At 37.0% G+C, this 19565-nt stretch overlaps 1 protein-coding gene across 1 annotated transcript; it reads left to right on the top strand.

Moving 5' to 3' along the window:
- Positions 1-5097: 5097 nt before the first annotated feature.
- Positions 5098-16572, top strand: LOC123239499 (cell surface glycoprotein CD200 receptor 2-like). Its single transcript, XM_044666779.1, has 7 exons — positions 5098-5170; positions 9773-9871; positions 10934-11248; positions 11371-11622; positions 12870-12975; positions 15746-15791; positions 16489-16572. The coding sequence occupies exons 1-7, from the start codon at positions 5098-5100 to the stop codon at positions 16570-16572; spliced, it is 975 nt and encodes a 324-aa protein (XP_044522714.1).
- The last annotated feature ends 2993 nt before the right edge of the window (positions 16573-19565 follow it).

Consider the following 19565-nt stretch of genomic DNA (forward strand, 5'->3'; position numbering starts at 1 on the left):
CCTGTCTCTAGGCCTGACTCTCACTCCACTGAGCTACCCAGCTGCCCCTCTTTTTACTTCTTAATATAAGCTTTACCTTCAATATCTGTGCCTGGGAATTATTTGGGAATACTCACTGCTCAAGTCTGGTCATCTAGCTTGAATCCTGTCAGCTGCCAGGTTTAAGAAGATTATTTATCTCAGTCCCTCAGCATTTAGATAACTAGCTTCTACTTATTCCTCTATCAGACCTGTGGGGAATATAAGTTAAAGAAAGGGAACATCATTGAAGTTCAGCTTCAACAGAAACTTACCAGAAGTACCTCAGCCAGTTCTCCATTTTTCCAACTGAAACCTCAACTGCTTGGAGGGAGGGTTTTGAGAGTCAGGAGTGTCTTACCCCCTCCCTTCTCACTGAAGCCTGTCAATCTGTGTCTGTGTCTTGGAGGTTACTGGCCCTGGCATAATCATCAGCTTCCCCAAAATATCTGTTATTTATTAACATGACAGTTTATCTTCCCTGTCACTGATATAACTTTCTAAGATCAAGTTTTTTTCTTTGTCTTTTGCTCATTTTTCTAGTTATTTCCCCCTATTCCTTATCCATCTGTCAAGGTTCTTCTCTGCTCATGGGGTAGAGGGAGTACAGTTCCAAGGTTTCACAGTATTCTCTGGTATTTGGTTTTTTAGGCTACTATTTTCCTTTTGCCATTTTTCTTCAACCTGCCTTATTTGATTTTTAAATATCCTTTTGGGCTCCTCTGTAGTCTGCATTCAATTCCCTGTTTTTTTGTTTTTGAGGCTTTGCTTGATGTTTCCTGGAACTCATCTTTGTCCATTGGTTCTATTCTTTGGTCCTTATCCCCATAGAAGTTTTCAATTGTAGTTTTTTCCTCCTCTTGTTTACTCATTTTATTTACTTTTTTTCCCCACCTTATGAACTATAAACCTGCCTTTCTATTGATTTACTGAACCAGAGTGTTTGAGCTATTATGCCCTGAGGCCAAATCTTGTCTTTTCTCAATTCTCTGCTGGTATGCTGAATTCAGCCAGTTGAGCTAACCTGCTGAGCTAGAGTGCCCTAGGGCAAATTTTTCACTGTAGACATTGGCAGAGGGTGTCCATCTAGGTGGCCTACCCCCACCCCAGTTCCTTTCTGCCAGCCATTTTCAGAGCCCTAGATCACATGTAGTGGGCCAGAGGTGAACCCTTGTGGCTTCAGTCTCTGACCAGGGCTCACACAGACATCCCAGTTTTTTTTCAGGTCTTGGTATGGGCCAGTCCCCTGATCTGCCACTTCACTGCCTCTGACATTCTGCTGCCATGTGGGAGTGTAAAGGTACCTATTCTTTCTGCCTTTGCTGCCCTTGTTGAGTGACTTAGGCTGAACTGGTCTTTCACCCTGTCCTCTCTGCCTTCTAAATCTGTGTTGAGTGACTTGGGCTGGGTTTCATTGCCTCTGATGGAGTTGTGGTGTAATTGGGCTGGTCTGAGTTCTACTGGTTCCCATAGATGCTGTGCTGTGTGGGCTACTTTCTCTTTTTACCCCAGTGAGATGTGTTCTTCCTATTTTCCTTTGTTTTGAGGTAATTTCTTTTTTCTTTTTTCTTTTATTTTGTATGTATAGGATTAAGGGGAACAGAGAATCCTTTCCTCTACCATCTTAGCTCCCAGCATGTCTCTTGCTTCTATTGCTTTCAAGAACTTTGCTTTTACTAATGGTACTTACTGTTGAGGCCTGACAAGAAGACAATCATCATCTTCTTTCTAGTTTCATCTGAAAGGCCATAACTTCTCTAAATTGAGGATCCAATGGTACCTCCCTCAAGTGGAATGTCTTGACTTTGTTTTGTTTGCTGGCAGTCGTTCTTTTCCCCCAAAGCACATGGGTACAACCATACAGATGTTACTGTGAAGAGTGCCACCCTAGAGGGTCCTGAGCATGTTAAAACTCTAATTGGCAAATTATGTTCTGAAACCCACTTGAAATGGCCAAATGTACTTCCCTTTGCTTTATTCCATCTGCAAAGCAGACTAAGAAAGGAATTAAATATTTCTCATTTTGAAATGCTATCTAGTCACTCTCCCATTAAAATTTAACCTTCCCCCTCAGTGTATACATCATACTACCATTGAAGGAACAGTCCTAATATAGACTAATTCTTTTACTCCCTTTTCTGTTCACTCTTACTACTCCTATCAAAACTAGCTCAAATCCTCACAACCAAATACCTCACTTTCATTATACTAAGGGACTTGTCTGGTTTCAGACTCCTATGATTTTTTTTGAGAGAATTATATGACCCAATCCTCCTCAAAGAACATATAATTCTAGATCTGTTAACATCTAGGAGCAGGGGAGGGAGATGGTCAATCCTGTAAAGGATTTGACTCCAAGAAAAGAAATTCTTTTCACTTAATTTTAAGCATTATAATTATGTCAATCAGAAACATTTCTTTTTTTTTTTTTAACCCTTACCTTCTGTCTTGGAGTCAAGACAGAAGAGTGGTAAGGGCTATGAAATGGGGGTTAAGTGACTTGCCCAGGGTCACACAGCTGGGAAGTGTCTGAGGTCAGATTTGAACCTAGGATCTCCCATCTCTAGGCCTGGTTCTCAATCCACTGAGCTACCCAGCTGCCCCCAATCAGAAACATTTCTGCAGAAGATGAAAGCATATGATCTTTCATATGTTTATTTGGGTTTATGTTATGGGGTTTTGGTCTTCTAAGATTATTCACTAATAAAAATGCACAATAGAGAAATATGTTTTACATGATAATAGAGGTATAATCTAGATTGAATCACCCGCCAACACCTAGAGGGGGAAGGAAAGGGAGAGAGGGACATAAATTTGGTCATATAACTTAGGAAAAGTTGTGTAGAAATTTATCACATGTAATTGGTAAAAAAAAATTAAAATAAAAATATTTCTGCAGAAGCTAACTAAAGAAGTTGAAATAACTCATACACAACTCAGGGTATCTCTGACACCTCCAAAGCTGTATCTTTCCTCCAAATAGAAGTTAAATCTTTAGCAAAAACAGTTATGCAAAATATTTTGGTGTTAGATATTCTTACTATTGCTCTTGGAGGAATCTGTGTTCTTAAAATCAATCCTGTTGTTCTTATATCAATAGGTCAGGTGAAATTGTTACAAATATTATTGGATTCCAATGAATCATGAATGAAACTCAATAAATTGTAAAAAAACCCAAAAGTTCAGCCAACTCATTGAGTGTCCTCTTCCTGGTTGTCTTTAATGTTTTTTGGCTTGCAGGAGGAGGAACTTCAGAGTCCCAATAATTTTTTTAAAAAAGGAATTCCATTTGGATTAATTTAATTCCTTTTCTCTATCTCTCCATCATTCTTTCCCTTCTCTCTCATTTTCTTTCTAAGCTGCTTCATTTTGTAATATTATTACCAATCAGTTGCAGGAAACACAACATCAACTTGTTTTTCTCTTAAGTATTTTGGTTTTAAACTGCTGTATCTAAAAAAACAGTTGGGGTCATTAGTAAAGAAAAATCTTTCTTAAAAAAAAAGTGTTCTCTGTTAAAATATGTTCTTTTTGCTTTAGGCCTTATAATTGTTTTCTGGTACTCTATTCACTTTTGTATAAATTGTACTACTTGAAGTACCAAGATTATCTCAAAATTAATTGATCATGATCATAAGTGGCTTTGAGGTTGTAGAACAATGTAAGCTTTTTGAGGGAAGGGACTAATTGGTGCCTGAGATGTCTCATATATCCTTAATATTTTATGTTTGGGGTGTTCAAGGAGAACCAGCACCTCTGGTGTGAGGGCTTAAAGAACTCTTTTCAGGGCTATTTACCCATCTTTGGTGTCCACTTACCATCCAGCTCTCACTTGTGGCTTCAAGAAGCTGAAGCACATGCAGTAGCCACAATCCAGTAAGCCTTCTCAGCAGATGGGCTAAACCAGGCTGAGCATAACTAATAAGTCTAAAACCCATTGGTTAGTTAGAAAGATGTCTACCTCAAGCATATGAAGACTATCTCCAGGACAGTGGGTGGATGACAACAATTTGTTCAAATGACCTTGAAGGCAACTGAAGCATGGCACATTTGGATCTTGGTCAAGCACTAAAGATGTTAAATTCATCCACTGTATCCCCGGCCACAGCCAGTTCTCCTGACTTTTGTTTTGCCCCTGGACTTTGATGACTCTGAAAGAGAAAGTGAGGCTGATGACTGTGCAACTGAACCTCACTAAAATCCAATTCACATACAAGTCAAGACACCACTCATCATGATGTCATTGGTCTTATTGAAAAATAAAAAACTAAGGACTAGCAACAATTATGTTTATTGAATTGATCATGTCAGTGCTGTTGATAATAAAAATAAAGAAAAGGATTCACATTAAAACACACAAAAACACACCTACAAACAGGTGAGTTCGTCTGTTGTTCAGTCATTTCAATTGTGTCCACCTCTTTGTGACCCCATTAGGGGGTTTCTTGGCAAAGATACTTGAGTGGTTTTCCATTTCCTTCTCCATCTCATTTTAGAGGTGAGGAAACTGAGGCAAATAGGGTTACATGATTTGCCCAGGGTCACATAGCTAATAAGGGTCTGAGGTCACATTTGAACTCAGGAAGATGAGGTTTCTGACTCTAGACCTGGCACTCTATTCACTGGGCCACCGAACTGCTTCTACTTTCAATATTAAAAAGTTCTGAAAATTCTGAAACTTTTTTTTTTGTGGCTAAATAGCTTAAAAGCTTCTTCTGAGAATAGGTACATAATCTTGCTTTAATATTATTCCAGGTTAAATATTTTGCATTTTTTATCACTGAAATGGTAGGTGAGCAAATGAATAGAAAGTATTACCCAGGAAATCTACTGTTAGTCATCACCCCGGACAAATATACACAGGTTTTGTTTAGTCTGAGGCTTCTGCTAAGCAAGAAACACAAAAAGAGAGAAGAGGAAGGAAAGATAATGATGGCCTCGTATAAGCCAAGCTAAAGAAGACGGGGTCTTGCGGGCCTGCCCCTGACAAATAGGAAAGACTTTAAATGGTTAGTTATAGCTTGGTCTCTACTAGGCTGGAAAAGACAGTACAGGGAAGAAGGGAGAGAAAAAAAAGGTATGGAAACAAGCTCTCTTGGGAAGATGACTTCTGCTTTGAGGCTGTGGATCATCATAACTCTTCTAATATTTGGTAAGTCTGACTTTTTAAAAAATTAAACAGTTACTACAGAAGACAAGAAAACAGTAAATTGGAATGTTTTCCCTTTTTTTTGGTTTGCATTATTCAATATTGCATTATCATTTTATTTCTGTTCTATAAATCTATTTTATTTTCCTTGCTTGTTCTGCTTTTAGTATCTCGCAGTTTAATATCAGTGGCAGAAGTCAATAATGTAACTTCTCTCCTTCCTTATGCCATAAAGATGAATAAAGTCAGTATTAACATTCCCCTCACCATGCCTTTAATTTTTTTTAAACTTTTATCCTTCATTCTAATAACAATTCTAAGACATTAGGTACACAGAGTTAAGTGATTTTTCCCAGGATCACACATCTAGGAAGTATTGAGGTCAGGTTTGAACCCAGGACCTCCCATCTTTAGGCCCAGAACTCTATCCACTGCGCCACTTAGCTGCCCCTTATTGTGCCATTTATTTATTTTTTAATTAAATTTTTTTTACAATTACAAGTAATAACAAATTTCAACATAAGTTTTCTGAAGTTATATGATCCAAATTGTTTCGCTCCCTCCTTCCCTCTTTCCTTCCAGAGCTGGCAAGCAATTCTATCTGGATTATATATATAACCACACAAAACATATTTCCATATTATTCATTATTGTTAGTGAATAATCTTATAAAATCACCCCCTCCACAATACACCCAAATAAACAAGCGAAAAATTTCCTTCAAGATAGATAAATCTTTTATCATATGCCCCTCAGCATTGTATTACTGATAGTAGCTAAATCCATCACCTTTGATCATTCCACAATATTGCTGTTACTGTGTTCAATGTTTTCCTCGTTCTGCTTGTTTCACTCCGCATCAATTCATGTAGGTCTTTCCAGCTTCTTCTGAAATCAGCCTGTTCGTCATTCCTTACAGCATTCCATCGCCATCATATACCACAGTGTATTCAGCCATTCCCCAAGGACATCCATTCAATTTCCAATTCTTTGCCAACACAAAAAGAGCAGCTATAAGTATTTTTGTATAAGTAGGCCCTTTCTTATTTTGTTTTTATCTCTGAGATACGGGCATAATAGTGGCATTACTGGATCAAAAGGCAGGCATTGTTTTAAAGCCCTTTGGTCATAGTTCCAAATTGCCCTCCAGAATGGTTGGGTCAGTTCACAATTCCATCAGCAATGCATTAGTGTCCCAATTTTGCCACATCCTCCCCAACATTTATCATTTTCTTTTTCTATCATATTGGTCAGTTCACCATGCCTCTTAAACCAATACTTAAATAGGCTTCATTCACTATTTTATGTCCTCATCAATTTCAATCAGTATTACAAATAAAGGGATACTTCATTATTGGAAACTGTCTCTCTGAGTCTCAGAAGGTATATTAATTATCTGAATAATAATCTAGACAGACCACCTTAACCCTCATTTTTAAATGTAAATTTTATTTTTTTTAGCCCTCATTAATATGCTTTTGGAGAAAGCACTTTTTTGGTTCATATTATCTACATGTCTCAGTTATCCACTTCAAATTGCTAATGTAATCAAAGACTAAATATAATTAGAATCAAAAAGTCTCATGCATCAGTGAAAAAAGTTTTTGATAATTTGGATAGGACATACCTTGGTACTCTTGTAAGGAAAAATATAAAGGTTGATTAGCAGATTAAAGTGCTCTACTGACAATTAAGACATTTTCTATGTCTTAGTTTCCTTACTCATAAGATGTGTCTGTGGCTTGGTTGATCTTTGGGGATATTCTTCCCTAAAACCTCTAGCGAGTGTAGTGAGCTCAGGATAGAGACGTGATTGAGGTACTGGTTCCTCTATATGTTCCCTTCTTCCCAGAGTCTTTCTCTCCCTCTGCCTAAAAAGAATATTCTCTCTCAGATTGAGAAGCCAGAAGACCAAGATCTTTCCCTTTTCAAGTTCCTGTCAACTCTTCTTCTCATACACACATGACACTCTTGAGCTGTCTTCAACCTGCACATGTTGTATCCAATATTCAACATGAAACATTTCATATCAACTTTCCTATAGAGACAAACTATAGATGCCACAGAATGCTGCTGATTGACTGTGTCCTCTAAGCAAGCCACACACACACACACACACACACACACACACACACACACACATTTATTTGTTCAGTCATTTCAGTCTTGTTCAGCTCTTCATGACTCCATTTGGGGTCTTCTTGGCAAAGAAATGGCAGTGGTTTGCTGGCCATATATACATACATATACACATACACATATTTGTATCCTTAGTATTTAGCACAGTGCTTGCCACCTAATAGACACTTAATAATTATTAGGTAACTGCTTGACTCTCAAGTAACAACAAGGCTTTTTGATAACTCACCAGTCACTAGTGGATATTTAACTTGTACAAAAAGAATACAAGAACTGTGTGACCCTGGGCAAGTCACTTAACTCCCATTGTCTAACCCTTACCATTCTTCTTCCTTGGAACTGATACTTAGTATTGATTCTAAAATGGAAGGTAAGGGTTTAACAGCTTTTAAAAAAGAATACAAGGAAGTGTTCTATTTTAGGGTTCTAGTGTTGGTCTGATTACAGGAAATGAGACCTTACTCATAAACATGACACAGGAAATTGTCTATCCATACTATAAACCATTCTACTTGGCCATAAGTTGTTAAAAATTGTGTGGTTTTACACCATGTTCAATAAATGGTTTTAGAGTTTTTTTATGCCTGGCACATAATAGATGCTTCTGAACACACCAACTTTGGATAGACTAGGATAGAATTCCTTTATATCTGGGCTTACACTCAAGTATTCATCAATTGTTATAGCTGATTTTGTCTGGCGTCCTCCTCCATCTACACCAAGAATTCTTAATTTTTTTGGAGGGGGAGTCAAGGACTCATTTGACAATCTGGGGAAGCCTGTGGGTCCTTTTTCAGAAGAATATTTAAAAATAATCGAAGGGATTGTTAAATTTCAGTGGAAATTGGTGAAATAAATTAAATTAGTGGACTCCAAGTTAAAAATACCTGCTGTTTAGTAAGGGGACTAGTTGCACTAGGCAAATTTTCATTTTTGTTACTTTCACCCATTTTCCCTTGTTTTGTTCCCTGGGACCAATCAGAACAAGTCTAACTCTTCTTCATATGAAATCCCTTCAAATTCTTGAAGACAATTGTTATGTCCCCTTCCAAATTTTCTCTCTTCTAAGCTAAAAAACATCTTCAGTTCTTCCAAGAAACCGAGGTCATAGGAGGTCTAGTATTTGGAGCTGGAAGAAACCTTAGAGATTATCTAATCTAACCACAAATTTTTATTAGATAAGGAAACTGAGTTACATATGCAAGAAAGAGCTAAACTAGACTCAGACCAAGATTTTCTGACTCAAAATCTAATGTTCCTCTCATTACATTATGAATTTAATGAAATAAATCCAGTTTTTGAAAACCATACTGTTTTCATAGGTAAGAATCTTAAGTTTTTAAGCTGAATTGTGTGATGAAAGGTAATTTTTACTTAAAGTCAAGGGCAGAAACTGTAAATTGTGGTTACCAGGTCTGATTTCTAATTCACTGGTCTGCCTCTCTCTCTTTGGTGAAATTTTTCTTTCTAGAAAATAAAAAATGTTGGAAGAGTTGTGGGAAAATTAGGACACTAATGTACCATTGCAGTAAGTTGTGAACCATCCAACCATTCTGGAGAGCAATTTAGAACTATGCCCAACGGGCTATCAAATTACATTTGACCCTTTGACCCAATAATTCTGCTAGTAGGTCTGTATCCCAAAGAAATAAAAAAAAAAAGGAAAAAGAAAAGGACCTATATGTATAAAAATATTTATAGCAGTTCTTTTTTTAAAATAATTTTTATTTTTTAGAAAAGTTATCATGGTTACATGGTTCATGTTCTTACTTTCCCCTTCATCCCCCTGACCTCCTACTCCCCCATAGCCGATGTGCATTTCCACTGGTTTTAACATGTGTCATCGATCAATACCTATTTCCAAATTGTTGATAGTTGCATTGGTGCACTAGTTTTGAGTCTACATCCCCAATCATGTCCTCATCAACCCATGTGTTAAAGTAGTTGCTTTTCTTCTGTGTTTCCTCTCCTATAGTTCTTCCTCTGAATGTGGGTAGCATCCTTTTATATAGTAGTTCTTTTTGTGTTAGCAAAGAATTGGAAATTGAGGGGAGGTCTATCAATTGATCAACTGTGAATGACAGCTATTCTCAGCAATACAAGGATCCAGGATAATTCCAAAGCACTTAAGATGAAAAATACTATTCATATCCAGGGAAAGAACAGATGCAATTTCAATGTAGATTAAAGTATATTATTTTTTCTTTTTTTGTCTATTATTTTTCACAAGATGACTAATATGTTTTGCATGATTGCACATGTGTAAACTAAACCAAATTGCATGCCATTTGGGGGAGTGGGGAGGAGAAGAGAGGAAGAAAATTTGGAACTTGAAATTTTGAAAAAGGAATGTTTAGAGTTAGTAACTTTCCTGAGAGAAACACGTTTTTCATGTCCTTTGGTGGAAATAGTTTTTTAATATGCCTTGGTGGATCAGTTTTTCTCTCTATACTCCTTTGTCTCTAGGATACATGACTGAATCTTCAGCTCAAGGATGTAACAGTTTAGTCCTGGCCAAAGAGCAGGAGCATCTGTGTTCCATTAACTCTAACACTACCACAACGGGTAAGGTATTTCCTGATGAAGCAGTTAACAGTGAAGAATAGAAGTAAAAAGACATTGGAACAAGGCCATTGGAACCAAGATATTGGCCAAACTCAATAAACAAGACAGGTTGTAAGAATAAGGACCAACAGCATTGAGTGTTGTGTGTGTAAGAGATAATATCAGAACATCACTTTGCATGGTGTTCTGTTTAGATCAGACCTGTTCCTGTAGCACACACACACATATTGCTCATGAGTCTAATGATATTCAAGATTAGCAGTGGTTCTTTGTAAGCAGCCAGATGTATTTAGATGTTGAGGGGAGCACAAGGTTTATTAGGTCTTTAAGATGATTAGGTCACGTAGGGCTAGCCCATCTCTCATCCTTCTTGCTCTAAAGTAGGGCACTTTAATCTTTTTTTGGGGGTCACTGACACAGTCTAGGAAGACCTATGAACCTCCTAGAAAAATATTTTTAAATGTATTGAATAAAATATGTAGAATTAGAAAGGAAACGATTTATTCTGATCAGTCATCAGAATGAAAACAAAAATTTACAGACCTCCCAGCTTAAATATCCCATGTGAGTCTACAAAAGATGCTAAGAAGGTTGATAAGGGAAGTTCTCTTCTAAAAATTAGAGAAGATGCTTCATTTTTCTTTTACTTTTTTTTTAATCTTTCCCTTCTGTTTTAGGTTTAAACTGTGTATTGGTTCCAAGGCAGAAGTGGTAAGAGCTAAGCAATAGGAGTTAAGTGACATACCCAGGGTCACACAATTAGGAAATATCTGAGGCCATATTTGAATGAATCTCATCTCTAGGCCTAGATCTGAATACACTGAGCCACACAGCTTCCCACTTTGAGGCTGGTTCTACCTATGCCAAAATGAACTAGAATTGCTAATTCCAAGATTTAATCTTGTATTTTTTTATATCAGAGTGTTAGTCAATATTTCTTTTTACATATTGGAAATATTGGAAATCGTGAGTGTTAATAATCAAGAATCACCTTAAAATAGGAAATTGTGTATTTGATGTGGATATTTAAACATTTGTTTTATTTTTTTTTATGTCCATTAGACTCTTCCGTGACTGTACAGGTAGATACCAAGACTACCCTCTCCTGCTTTACTTTCTCAGTGAAGAATCTTCTAATGGCCACGTGGGAAATACTTTCCAGAGACAAAGCTCCCTGTATCGTGGCATACCGATTGGATAATCATGAAATCAAAGAAACAAATTGCTTTAATGATAGAGTAAACTGGGAATTTAGACCTGATTGGAATCTTACACTTCAGATAGACCCAGTGACCCCTGAAGATGATGGATATTACAAATGTACCATTGTAACATCCGAAGGGAATTTCCAATGTGGCTATCATCTCAATGTATTAGGTAAGGATCAATTTCTTTAAGTCTGTTATAGTAAATAGATCCAGGACAAACAGAGGAGAAGCTGATGTAATTCTACCAGTTCTCTCTTATTTAGGAAAAAAAATCCATCTTATTTTCTGCAGTGCCTCCTAGGGTATCCTTGTTGGTGGATGGGAATGGGACTGCCACGTGCAAAGCTTCTGCAGGGAAGCCAGCTGCCCAGATCTCCTGGGTCCCAGAAGGATATTGCTTCAGTGTGAATGAAACTCATGAAAACAAGACAGTGACGGTGAAAAGTATATGCCACTGGAATGGCCTCAATGAATCTGAGGTGACCTGCTCCAGTTCCCATTTGACTGGGAACAAGTGTCTGTCCATAGAACTCCTACCCCATCGTAAGTAATTCTCTATTATAGCTTTCACTTTGATCCTTAACATTTTATCCCAGAGAACAGATAATAAGGAAAACCCTAGGGCAGATCGAGAATTCAACTGATCATTCCATGATTATCCTAAAACCATATATGAAAATCTAAGACATATTGCACGAAAATCTGAAATATGGAATGACTCTTCCCTCCCTCCTCCTTAGTTTGTTTTAAGAAAATGTACTGACTTCCTCCCCTAGTGGAGCACTGGCCAAAAACTATATATTTTCTGCTTTATTTACACTTTTTTTTTAACCACAAAAATATTTGCAGTTGTGTTTTAGGAGAAATTTCACTGTTAGAGCCTAACAATTATGAATAGTAACAATAGCTAGTATTTTTCGTAATTTCTACTACGTGCCAGATGCTGTCTAAGCGCTTTATAAATATTATCTCATTTGATCTTTAAAACAACTCTGTAGGGGGCAGCTGGGTGGCTCAGTGGATTGAGAGCCAAGTCAAGAGACAGGAGGTCCTGGGTTCAAATGTGACCTCAGATACTTCCTAGCTGTGTGACCCTGGGCAAATCACTTAACCCCCATTGTCTAGCCCTTTCTGCTCTTCAGTCTTAGAACCAATGCACAATATTAATTCTAAGATGAAAGGTAGAGGCTAAACAAAGAAAAACAAAACAACAAAAATATATTTTGGAGGTGGATGCTGTTATTATAGTTGAAGAAACTGAGACAAATTTTATAGTTGAAGAAACTGAGGCAACTATATTAAGTATCTTGGCCAATATGAACAATATGGTTGTGTAAAAACACTGGCATAACCTATATCAAGCTATTAACTGCTTATAGGAGGGGGTGAAGGGAGGGAGGGAGAAAATCTGAATTCTGAAATATCAGAAAACAATTGTCAAAAATTGTTTCTATGTATAACTGAAAAAAAAATTTAAAAAGTTATCTTGCCCAAGGTCCCACAGTACTAAGTATCAGATTTAAATTCCACTTATCCTAACTAAGGACCTACATAGTGCTTTAAGATTTACAAAGAACTTTACAAATATTATCTCATTTTATCCCCATCACAATCATGTGAGGTAGATGCTATTATTATTAACTATTACTGTTCCCTTTATTCTTTCTTCTTCTCATATGCTTCTTAGAACTATTACATGAAGGATATATAAAAAAATAACATCCTCTATACTAGTATTATAATTATGTCAGAAGATACCCTTAAAAACTTTTCTGTGTTTATGTTTCAAGGTGTCAAGCCTTCTACACTATTGCCACTCTATATCAGCTTATTTGTTCTCTTTGGCTTAATAATCATCGTGGGATTCATCTTCATTTGGATTATTATTTGCCACAGGTTGGTTGTTTAATATGAATTGAGGGCCACAAAATGATCTGAATAATTAATGATTGTCAAGTCTGTCATTTAGAGGAGGTATGGGTTTCCCAAGGACTGGTGACATAGACCCACCAGTAGAAACCTACTGTCTGCTTTTCTAGATTCACTGTAATGTTCCTGTTAATAATGAATTGATTGGAATACAAACAGCTGGATTTCTCAGTTCTCTTCTCATTTGGAGAGTCTATTAACTCTCATTTCCTTTAGTTATGAAAAGGAAAAGGAACCTTGGAGCTTATTATGTGTCAAAAAACACATTATTTAGTGTCATGTGAAACTGTCCTGGATTTTGCTAAGAAGAATTTAAGGACAATAGTGATAAGAAAGAAACTTCTCCTAACATGATCTCATTGACAATATATTTATATAAATATAGTCCCCATACTATTGGACCAGATCAAGAAGATTTTTTTAGCTAGCCTGTCATTATTCCTAGATGCTGGAAATTTGGAGAGAAATGGGTATCTTGTTTCAATGCCATGATAGTATCTGGAGTGGGAATTTTGGGGGATCCTGATATAGGAAGATGCCCTCCTTTAATCCCCCAAATAATCAGAGAGGTCAGAATAAGATGCAGACAGATGTGGCTTTTTTGCTTATCACAACAAAGGATGGGGACATTGTTCCCAGGTCAGAGACCGAAAGGCAATGCCCAAAGATATAAATGAATTCCTCAATTTATACTAATTATAATATACTATATATTATATGTAAATATAATAATATACTAAACTAATACAACACCCTCCACTTGTGCAAAAGAGTACCAATAAAAGGTTTTTGTGAAAGGCTGGGAAGAGGAAGAGGAAAAGGAGAGTGAAGCTGTATCTAATTAAGCTAATGATTTAAATTTTACCTCTACTACTGCTAGTCAGAAATACATTGAGAAAAATAAGTTAATTTTCACATCATACAATAGTTTCTACTTTCTGCCTAGGGAACATTAAAAAAAAACTTTTTCCTACAAGAATAACGTCTAGTGATAATGAAATGGAATGAGTAATCCTAAAATCTTGGGAGGAGTATTTTTTAGAGGTTATCTAGATCTACCTCCCATCCAAAGCTGCCATATTCTCTATTTCAGACCTTATAGATGGCGATCTAGCCTTTTCTTGAACACTTCCAGTGATATGAAACTCATTATTATTGAAATTTAGCCCTTTAGACACTCTCCTTAGTTTAATGTGCTCTGTACATCCACATTTGCTCAAAATGACAAATTGTGAGCCTCTATTGATTCATTTTCTTTTTCTCTCTAATCAAAGGAGACAACATTTCAAAGCAAAGGCATTTAATAAACTAACGAAGTAAGAAGACAACAATAGAAAATTCTTCCCATAAGCCTATGATGTGCTCTCTCCAAAATATAAACAACATCCATGGGGAGAATGAACACACATAAGGATCGTGTATGGAGGGTCCACACATGAGGAATATGCATAGAGGGACAACTCATATCTACATGCTACAGAACCCTAATGTCTATTTTACTGTTACTGTGCCTGTTCCCTGATACCTGCATGGTCTTCAGTGAATGTGTGATTCTAGGCTCCCTGGCTTGCTCACCACTGGGCATGGCAGTTCTACTCAGTCCACTGGCTCCTGCTGATCTTACCATGTAGTCCTTGCTGGTCTTGTGGCAATGGTGTGCATTTAATCTTCTCTGGCTGTCATGTTCTTCTGAAAATTCTGGTTCTCTCATCTCTCGGCTGGTTTGTACCACTATCTTTTGGGCTCATTTTTTTTTCAGGGCCAGCCAACCCATCTTAGTTTCAGTCTTCTAAACATAGTGTTTAAAACCCTGCCATAAAAGTAGTGTATTGCCCAAAGGCCCTATCTCATGCAAGCTAGGTTAGTTTTTTCTTAAAAGATATTGAAACCATCCTTGGGCCAGGGAATTCAAGCTAAAACCATGGATTTCACTTCCTTGAAGACTGTGTACAAAAACCAACACACGAGGAGTCAGGAACTCTTTGCCAGGCATCTGACCAGTACACCAGCATGGCAAACAGTCATGGAAGCAATACTCTAATTAATCAATGGTGTATCCATGCTGAATATCCTTTCCCTTCTTTAGCTAAGGAAATCTCCTTTTGTTAACTCTCAGATGATCTCTGTCCCATTTTTTCCCAATATGTATCCGAAAGCACCTGATTTACTATATTCAAGCCTGAGCTAAAATAGGTGGACTGACAGCTCCCCAATTGTAGCTGCCATACTCAGCTAACAAAAATCTGGAAGCATATTATACCAGACTGAAATAATGTCTTTTCTTTTTCTTTCTTAATCTCTGGTAGCTCCGTGCCCTCTATTCCAAATAACTATTTGATTTAGGTTAAGATCTTCAAAAGTTCTCTGGTCTCAAATCATCTCTTGTTTAGTAACCAAAGGAATTTTAATCAGAATGAAAGATAAGCTGAGTCCAAGTCAGTAGTCTCTGTCCAGATAGCCTACATTCCTCTTTTTATTAGGCATATTGGCCACCAGCAAAGGCCTATTGCTTTAATGCTATTTTTTCTTTACTTTTTGTTAAAACAGTGAAAAACATCAGGCTGCCTAAGGAAATAGCTCATTTCATTTTTCAATAGCTTTAACTGGTTAGAAAGTTGTTGCTTGTATTTAAGTGCTTTTGGAAGATAGAGTGTTTCCATTATTATCATTATTGCCTGCAATATTTTTAATATTCTCTCCTATTTAATTCATTTTTCATTGTCTTTTTTTTTGGCAGGATCTATAAGCCCCAAAGTTCAAGATTTACTCCAAATATTAATATGGTAAGATAAGGAGAGGGTTAATGGTAGTCAAAATTAAGCAGGGAGTCTGCTAGGTTTTCTAAATTTGGGCTATGATTTAGAATTTGTATATTCTAAATGGTGGATAGGGAGCCTTGGCTGACATTGCCTGAAGGTCAGTTCCCTACTCAGAGTTCTCTAGTACCCCCATAAGGGAGTTAGGGGTGTCCAGACTCTGTTACTTGTTCCAACAGGTTGTATTCCCTCAATTTTAGGGTGTTCTCTGCTTCCCAGTTTCATTTAACTTGGAAGGCGGGTGGAACAAGGGAGAGTTGCACAATCTGGGCATTGGCAAAGCAATATTTCTTATTTCTTATGCAGTTCAGTTGAGTAAGACCAATATTTTGCCAGATGATAATAAGCCTGAGTCCCCTATTTAATACTAAAGCTTTGGATTCACAATATCAATAAAGGATAACAACATCAGCAGAATATTTCTCCTCTTAGAACTACGTTTGCCTAAGGCTCAAGGTTCTCGGTACAGAATTTTATCAACATTACTTCGGGTTGACCAACCTTGCATTTCTCTATGTAGCAGTTATTTGAAGAAAGGGAGGCTTGCTAAAGGGGACGAATGAGAGAGAGCACAGATCACTCACTGGAAAGGGTGGGGGCTTTCAAGACTGAAAGGATTTCTTGTTTCTCGTGATCATGTCTTTTCTCTGATTTACCTGAATAGAAGAAAGTGGAAATTTATGCAAACTACATGACAAAGGTAGAATGTGAAAGCGAAAGTAAAATTGATAATGAAGACATCAAATGAAGACCTACATCCTGACAACTCTTGCTTCAATTCTGTCAGCTAATTGAACAAGGATTTAGGGGAAAAGAGTGGAATTGGCAGTATTATTTCTAACCTGACCAGGATTCCCCTTCCTACCACTTTTCCACCTCCCTAAGCAGAGAAGGAAGTGTGATATGATTTTGGATTCCTCTGTGCATTATTTTCCTTCATGAACCCTGAAGAGGAAAGACTTTGTGAGAATTAGATGGTATCTTCCTTGATTATTTAAAATGTAAGCCTAAAGATGGTGGTATTAATCAGGAAGTGCTGTGTATTTAAGCATTCAACATTCTGTTTATGTTCTGGATAAACAATTTGTACAATGATTTAGTTTTGAGAGTTCATAGTTATCTTTCTTTATTTTGGCAATTCTGGGCATTTCAGAGAATAATTTGATCAGTTTTTGAGCATGGCCAGAGCATTTTGTACTTTGAGTTACATCAGAAAGCACCTATCACCATTCACAAGTCTGCCCAAGATGCAACCAGCCATCGTGATTTATTTGAGCATCTTTGTAAAGTGCCATTAGAGAAGAATAAAACTACACTTGTGTTTAAACTCATGGTTACTGTAAATACTTCCCCCTTTTAGACTAAATGCACTTTTGAACTCTTCTATTGAATATGTCAAAAATTACTTACCTTTTCTTTCTATATCTAGGAGTCTATATATATATACATACTCTTCATTCTTTCTAGTTTTCATCTCCTGCTAGTCAAAGGAGGATTTTTCAGAATGACCTTCCTAATGATTCTGTCAGGTTTGATGGAAATATCAGTTTCTCCTTTGGGGATGCTTTTTTACCTGGATCTTGTTTTTGAACCCTGGTCCATAACTATGCTGGGGCAACTGGAATTTTTTTCCCCAGGACACCAAATTTTAGAGGGTGCTGACAACATTTGCTTTCTATTAGCACATAGAAATGGCTTCACTTAATATCTAGTAAAGAATAATTATTTGGAAAAGGAAAGGTATTAGATGGTATACTGTTACCTGGCTCTACACTGTACCCCCTTTCAGCAACAGACTCTCCACTAGTATCAGAATCTCCTGATCCTAGCATAGTGTGTGGCACATAGCGAGGGCTTAATAAATATAAATTGGTTGGTGATCCCTTCCTACCCTATTCAACTGAATTTTTCTTAGATAGCTAAACTGGGGCAGTTAGATAGTTTGGTGGATAGGGAGCCAGACCTGGGGATGTGAGATCCTGACCAAGAAATCTCCCTTCTTTGTTAGAAGGCTAGATTCTCAGATAGTGTTTGTTCCCTTGGAAATCAAGAGCTACCTTCTTTTATATAGGAGGATGGAGTTCAAGAATGTTGTATATAACCTCTTGGAACATGTAGGTGAGCATATGTATTTTTCTTCCATGTGGCACAGTAATAGAGCATTGAGTCTGTAGTCAGGGAGATCTAAGTTTAAGTCCAGTCACAGACACTTACAAATGGTAGAACTTTGGATAAGTCACTTAACTCCAGTTTCTTCAACGGTAAAATGGAGATAATAATAGCACTTTCTTCCATGGTTGACATGAGGATAAAAATGAGATAAAAATGTAAAATGTTTAGCATAGTGCCTGGGACACAGGAGGTACTATATTAAAAAAATGTTGTTATTCAGTAGTTTTTCAGTTTTGTTTGACTCTTTATGACCCTGATTTGTTTTTTGTTTTTGTTTTGGCAAAGATACTGGAGTGGTTTGCCATTTTCTTCTCCAATTCATTTTATAGATGAGGAAATTGAATCAACCAGGGTTAAGAGCTTTGCTTAGAGTCACCCAACTACTAAGTGTCTGTGGCTGGATTTGAACTCAGGAGGATGAATTTTCCTGACTCCAGGTCCAATGCTCTATCTGCTGAACCACTTAGCAACTCAAAAACCAACCTTATTCTTATTCTTATTGCCCAGATAATGCTTCCATCTTTTGGGCTGGATACCATGAGAGAGCTTCTCACTTCTCGTTTTTAGGTTAAGTAGCACAGTGGATAGGCTGAAAAAACCTTGAATCAGGATCTGAGTTCAATGTCAGCCTCAGATACAACTTACTAGCTGTGGGAACCTGGTAAGTCACTTAAATGCTTCCTGCCCCGTCATTTGTTAAATGGGGATGATGATAGCACCTATTCTTCCAGGGTTGTAAGGCTAAAATGACTTAATGTTTGTAAAACATTAAGCAAATCTGCTATTATTATTTTAAATATATATTTATAGATAGAAAAACAGATAGATAATTTCTGTTTCTATCACCTTAATGTTCAAATAGATCCTTTCCCCTCTCTAGCTAGCATTAAAACAAAAAAAAATGAGAAAAAAGTAATTTTGGGTTTTATTCTCTGTTAAAAGGAATGGCTGTTGAGGAGGGGAAATGAAGGGATATATTGGAAAATGTAGGTGACATAAGATCAAGAAATAACAATAATTTAAAAAATGAAAACGAACACATTAAAGGGCAAAGATACAATTTTTAAAAGGCAGTTCATCATAACTAGCCAATATGTCAAACAAGTCTGGAAATGTATGATGCTGATAAGGATGTTGCTGCTGCTGGCTAGCATTCATTTATGGATATTGACTTTGATGTGAGTTTTTTACCGCCACAAAAGAAGTGTTCTGCCACCTAATATATATTTCAGCACAGTAGTTATTTTTTCATTTCCTCAGAATTTATCTTTGCTATATTCACTCTTCACCTCTCACTCTTCACTCCCCACCTCCCCCAAAGCAAACCAGGTTAAGTGACTTGCCTAAGGTCATATAGATAATATCTGAGATCAAATCTGAACTCAGGTTTTCCTGACTCCAGGTCTGGATGGTCTATCCACTGTACCACCTAGTTGCCCTTATATTCACTCTTAACACATCATCATAATAGTTACAGTCAAGCAACTGTCTACACTATGCAATGCTGAAATACTTAAGGAGATATTGCAGTTCCAGGAAAGTATGATACTTATCTGTGGTTTAGATGAG

Source organism: Gracilinanus agilis, chromosome 3, assembly GCF_016433145.1.
Source record: "Gracilinanus agilis isolate LMUSP501 chromosome 3, AgileGrace, whole genome shotgun sequence".
Taxonomy (NCBI): Eukaryota; Metazoa; Chordata; class Mammalia; order Didelphimorphia; family Didelphidae; genus Gracilinanus; species Gracilinanus agilis.

What these genes read in the sequence shown, in the direction of transcription:
- LOC123239499 (XM_044666779.1), top strand. Translation starts at nt 5,098, where the DNA reads ATGGAAACAAGCTCTCTTGGGAAGATGACTTCTGCTTTGAGGCTGTGG. An exon ending in CTATCATCTCAATGTATTAG is followed by an intron (nt 11,249 to 11,370) that starts GTAAGGATCAAT and finishes TATTTTCTGCAG; the next exon opens with TGCCTCCTAGGGTATCCTTG. An exon ending in TGGATTATTATTTGCCACAG is followed by an intron (nt 12,976 to 15,745) that starts GTTGGTTGTTTA and finishes TTTTTTTGGCAG; the next exon opens with GATCTATAAGCCCCAAAGTT.